The sequence below is a fragment of the Carya illinoinensis genome, chromosome 5, assembly GCF_018687715.1.
Source record: "Carya illinoinensis cultivar Pawnee chromosome 5, C.illinoinensisPawnee_v1, whole genome shotgun sequence".
Classification (NCBI taxonomy): domain Eukaryota; kingdom Viridiplantae; phylum Streptophyta; class Magnoliopsida; order Fagales; family Juglandaceae; genus Carya; species Carya illinoinensis.
Window position 1 is genome coordinate 33,146,347 of NC_056756.1, and position 5,440 is coordinate 33,151,786.

A 5,440-nucleotide genomic window follows, 5' to 3' on the forward strand; every position below is an offset into this window, starting at 1 on the left:
TATAAATAAAATTATAGTATAATATATAAAAATTTTTTATTTTAAAATCTCCCATCCTTATATAAAATATATATATGTATATATATTTATACAATCTCAAAATCTCATACGGACGGCATTATTGCAGCATTGCTGTAGAGTCTATATGATTGAGTATTATCTTATCTAGAATATAATTAGGTGGGGTAACTGAGATTTGAAATATTTATTTGTCATTATTTTTTTTTAATCTTATTTATTTGTCAGTATTAAACACCATAGGTGGTGTAAACCTGACCATAGGTTATCGAAATTATCCGATAATCGGTCAAACTCAAGACACGTCACACGAGGCCTGGTTTACTGTTGTGGATGAAGCGTTAGCAGCTCGCCATGTAGACTCTAAGATTGTAAAAGCTAATAGTTATAGGCCACGTGTCGAGGCGCACGAGCAGGACAGCTAATTTCAGACAAGGCCTTGTAATGGGTCCCCCAAAGATGATGCCTCGTGGCGAACTAACTGAAGGGGAAGAGATAAGGACGAAGAGCTTCTTTTCTACACCTCAAGTGCTCGTACGCCTTATGTTTTGACCGTCCGATCAAGTACCTTTCCCTTAGAAACCAATAGATATCCGTGTTTCCTATCTGCAATTTGAAAGTTTTCCCCATTTGAGAGAAGCTGCTGAAGCTGAGTTCATTCGACTCTGGTAGGACCTGTTTGGTCTAGTTTGGAAAAATAACATGTTCTGGAAAATTTTCTTCTTGTTTTCTAGTCATAAATGTGTTGTGGGAAGGCTGGGTATAAGAGATTGTTAACGCTTCCCTTGAGGTAGGATCGTGGATTGTGATCTCTGAGCAAGCTCCATAAATAAAGCTTCCATATTTATTTTCTATCATTTCCCACGAAGCTGAATTAGATTTTTTTGCTCTTTCAAAGTATCTAGATCCAAAGAGCATAATGTTCCAACCAACCCCACCAATAATGGATTTGCGTTTTCGGCAACTGGTAATTTTCTTTGTTTTCTTTCTTTCTTTCTTTTCTTTTCCAATTGCCATTTCTAAGTAGTGCAAGTGTGACAATCTCTGGCGGAAAGTTTGGTAGCGGAGAAGTATTTGTTAGCTATATATGATCTGAATCTATTCCATTCTTCTGTTTCTGGATACCAAGAAACTGGATTCATCTATCCCTTGGTTTCGTTTCGCTTGAGCTTATCTTCAAAGAGATCGTGTAGTCCTTTCTTTAGCCGCCAATTTAAGTTGCGTATCTTCCCATTATTTGCTTTAGAATTTTTTTTTTTTTTTTCACACTATTTAGATGTGGTACTCTGACCGTAAACCCAAACCTGTTGCTTTGGTTTCACACTCTACTTTTCTTTTTAACCTTGTTATAGATATTTTTGCGTAAATTTATTAGGCTGCTTTGCCATCCAGAGGATTTGGCTTTAATGGGTTTCTCTTTTATTTGTGCATAGTGAAACATAGCGTTTATTAGCGACGATTCTTGTAGGACTAGAGAACATGGTGTCCAGATCGTATTCGAATCTTTTAGAGCTTGCCTCAGGCGAATCTCCATCATTTGGGCGCATGAGTAGGCGAATTCCACGTATTATGACCGTCGCCGGCTTGATATCTGATATAGATGACGACCCGTCAGAGAGTGTTTGCTCTGACCCTTCGTCGTCATCTGCTCAGCGAGACCGTCTCATAATAGTCGCAAATCAGCTCCCTATCAGAGCTCAGAGGAAGACAGATGGTAGTAAGGGTTGGCTCTTCATTTGGGATGAGAATTCACTTCTCCTCCAATTAAAAGATGGTATAGGGGATGATGATATTGAGGTTATCTATGTGGGCTGTCTGAAGGAAGATATTCATCCAAACGAGCAAGATGAGGTTTCACAAATACTCCTCGAGTCCTTTAAATGCGTGCCAACCTTTGTCCCACCGGATCTTTTTAGCCGGTACTATCATGGGTTTTGCAAGCAGCAATTATGGCCTTTGTTTCATTACATGTTGCCCCTGTCGCCGGACCTTGGTGGTAGGTTTAACCGGTCCTTGTGGCAAGCATATGTGTCGGTTAATAAAATTTTTGCAGATAGGATTATGGAGGTGATAAATCCTGAAGAGGATTTTGTATGGGTACACGATTATCACCTGATGGTGTTACCGACTTTCTTGCGGAAAAGGTTCAATAGAGTGAAACTTGGGTTTTTCCTTCATAGTCCATTCCCTTCATCAGAGATTTATAAGACACTTCCTATTAGGGAAGAGCTTCTCCGGGCCCTACTGAATTCAGATTTGATTGGGTTCCATACTTTTGATTATGCGCGGCATTTTCTATCTTGTTGTAGTCGGATGCTTGGTCTTACGTATGAATCGAAGCGTGGATATATAGGCCTCGAGTATTATGGTCGCACAGTTAGCATAAAAATTCTTCCTGTTGGTATACATATGGGTCAGCTGCAGTCAGTCTTAAGCTTGCCTGGGACAGAAGAGAAGGTTGCTGAGCTTCTCAGGCAGTATTGTGATCAGGGTAGGATAATGCTACTTGGGGTGGATGACATGGATATATTTAAGGGTATAAGTTTGAAGCTTTTGGCAATGGAGCAGCTTCTTATGCAGCACCCAGAGTGGCAGGGGAAAGTAGTGTTGGTACAGATAGCCAATCCAGCTAGGGGCAAAGGAAAAGATGTGAAAGAAATTCAGGATGAGACTTCCTTAACAGTGAAGCGAATTAATGAAACTTTTGGAAAACCAGGATATGACCCTGTTGTCTTGATTGATGAGCCACTTAAGTTTCACGAGAGAATTGCATACTATGTTGTTGCCGAGTGTTGTTTGGTCACTGCTGTGAGGGATGGGATGAATCTCATACCATATGAGTACATAATTAGTCGCCAAGGGAATGAGAAGTTAGATAAGGTTTTGGGTTTGGAACCATCCACTGCAAAGAAAAGCATGCTAGTTGTCTCTGAGTTTATTGGGTGCTCGCCATCTTTAAGTGGAGCAATCCGGGTAAACCCCTGGAATATTGATGCTGTAGCAGATGCAATGGACTCTGCCCTTGAGATGGCTGAGCCAGAAAAACAGCTTCGGCATGAGAAACATTACAGATATGTCAGTACCCATGATGTTGGGTATTGGGCTCGTAGTTTCCTTCAAGATTTGGGGAGGACATGTCGGGAGCATGAGCGGTGCAGGTGCTGGGGTATAGGATTTGGATTGAGTTTCAGAGTTGTGGCACTTGATCCAAACTTCAGGAAGCTCTCTATGGAACACATAGTATCTGCTTACAAAAGGACTACAATGAGAGCAATCCTCCTAGACTATGATGGTACGCTAATGCCACAGGCTTCCATTGATAAGAGCCCAAACTCGAAGTCAATTGATATTCTAAATAGTCTGTGTAGGGATAAGAACAACATGGTTTTCATTGTCAGTGCTAGAAGCCGGAAGACTCTCAGTGAATGGTTTTCTCCCTGTGAGAATCTGGGAATTGCAGCAGAGCATGGTTACTTCCTCAGGTGAACTAGTTTAATTCTGAACTGATCCATGTTTTGAGTATATTGAAATTGTATGGAATGAATTTGTAATTGATAATTTAGTGGTATTAGGCTGAAGCGAGATGCAGAATGGGAAAGATGTGTACCTGTTGCGGACTGTAGTTGGAAGCAGATTGCAGAGCCAGTAATGAAGCTTTACACTGAAACGACTGATGGTTCCACCATTGATGATAGGGAAACTGCACTTGTCTGGTGTTACGAGGATGCGGATCCAGACTTTGGGTCATGCCAAGCTAAGGAACTTCTTGATCATCTAGAAAGTGTGCTTGCCAATGAACCAGTTACAGTCAAAAGTGGACAGAATACTGTGGAGGTTAAGCCACAGGTCTGAATATATTTACCTTATCATGTTGTAGTTTTATATTTAGTTTCTAATACAAGGTGCAATATATGAACTCTCTTCAAATCTGGATTTTATGCTGGTCGACTATAAATTTGAATGTCGTTGGGGGTGGCAGACTGAAACTTAGCCTGTGCCCAAATCGCCACTGCTTAATAAGTTGCGTATAGGTCAATCAAATTGTGTCATGGGCTGGAGGTGCTTTTCTTGAGTATGGGATTTAATTTGTCAGTGAAGGGGAGGTTTACCTGTTTTCCATGCCTCACCTCACGATGTTATCCATAGTCTATTAGAGAGTGAGGTTAATGGATTTAAGCATGAAACAACGTTGTATTAAAAGAAGGATCAGTGCAAAGAATATGTGAAATCTTGTTATTTAGAAAATAGCTTACATAAAGCACGGCAGATGACATCATGTAATGTTAGGCCTTTCTAGTAGGAATGGATATTAATAGTTCCCTACTTTCATTGATATAAACTAGTCTGTGTATAACCATGTGCTGTACAAACTATCGGCCCATTCATGTTGAGAATTATGAATTATATATTTCTTTCTTGTAAACCGATTTGTTTTTCAGTGATTGGTTTTGTTTAGAACTTTAATAATTGACTGATCAAATGACAATATTCTAAACAATCCCTTGTATGCTTGTGTAAATGCAGGGTGTAAGCAAGGGACTTGTGGCCAAGCGTCTACTTTCCATCATGCAAGAGAAGAGAATGTCACCTGATTTTGTTCTGTGCATAGGAGATGACCGATCTGATGAAGACATGTTTGAGGTAATCATCAGTTCCATGGCAGGCCCATCCATTGCTCCCAGGGCAGAAGTGTTTGCATGTACTGTTTGTCGAAAGCCTAGCAAGGCTAAGTATTACCTTGACGATACTGTGGAAATTGTTAGGTTGATGCAGGGTCTGGCTGCTGTTTCAGAGCAAACAGTTTCTGGGTAGGCTTAGCAAAGACTATATCTGTGCTTCGTCTGTTTGTGATTGTAAAAATGTGGGCTGAGTGGCATGTTCCACATTATCTTCTTTTGGCTTGTTGCCTTTTTACGTGTTGTAATTATCTTAGTGCTTTAAGGGTACCTTTTGCCACCACTACCAGAGACTCTCTTCATGCAGTGAAGCTGTATATATATGTTTTGCCAAGAAATATGAGCTTTCCGTTATGCACCCATTGGGTACTATACTCTTATACTAGGAAGCTTGAAGTGGTAACAGGGGTTTATTTGGCATCCTCTTGGTCCTCTCCACCATAAATTTTGCAAATAGAAATTTATAACATGGAAAGCTCAATATCAGAAATAGTTGCTAGTGTTATGCAGGATGGGTAGTTTTTTCTGGCTACCAAACTGGTCTGATGATTAGGTGAAGATGCAAGGATGTTTGAAGTTGAATTTAATACGAACCTTTTGTCACTTGGACCCCTTCACGGGGTGGGAAATAACCTTTCCTTGCTACTTGGGCAAATAGGCATAAGACGCCTTAATGATTGAGTGGAATGTACTCTGAACTTTCAATTGGAGAGCTCGAAGGTAAGGCGGAGTTTGGTCCGGGGAGG

At 40.5% G+C, this 5,440-nt stretch overlaps 1 protein-coding gene across 4 annotated transcripts; it reads left to right on the forward strand.

The window, feature by feature from the left end:
* Positions 1-620: 620 nt before the first annotated feature.
* On the forward strand, positions 621-5,054 carry LOC122309799 (alpha,alpha-trehalose-phosphate synthase [UDP-forming] 6-like). 4 transcript variants are annotated; one of them, XM_043123459.1, is made up of 5 exons: positions 621-808; positions 917-985; positions 1,452-3,500; positions 3,591-3,864; positions 4,543-5,054. In XM_043123459.1, exons 3-5 carry the CDS (start codon positions 1,498-1,500, stop codon positions 4,828-4,830), a joined length of 2,565 nt encoding a protein of 854 aa, XP_042979393.1. In that variant the 5' UTR covers positions 621-808; positions 917-985; positions 1,452-1,497; the 3' UTR covers positions 4,831-5,054. The 4 variants fall into 4 exon arrangements, with proteins under 4 accessions (XP_042979393.1, XP_042979394.1, XP_042979391.1 ...); XM_043123460.1 differs by having other exon boundaries at positions 1,487-3,500; XM_043123457.1 differs by having other exon boundaries at positions 621-985.
* Positions 5,055-5,440: the final 386 nt, after the last annotated feature.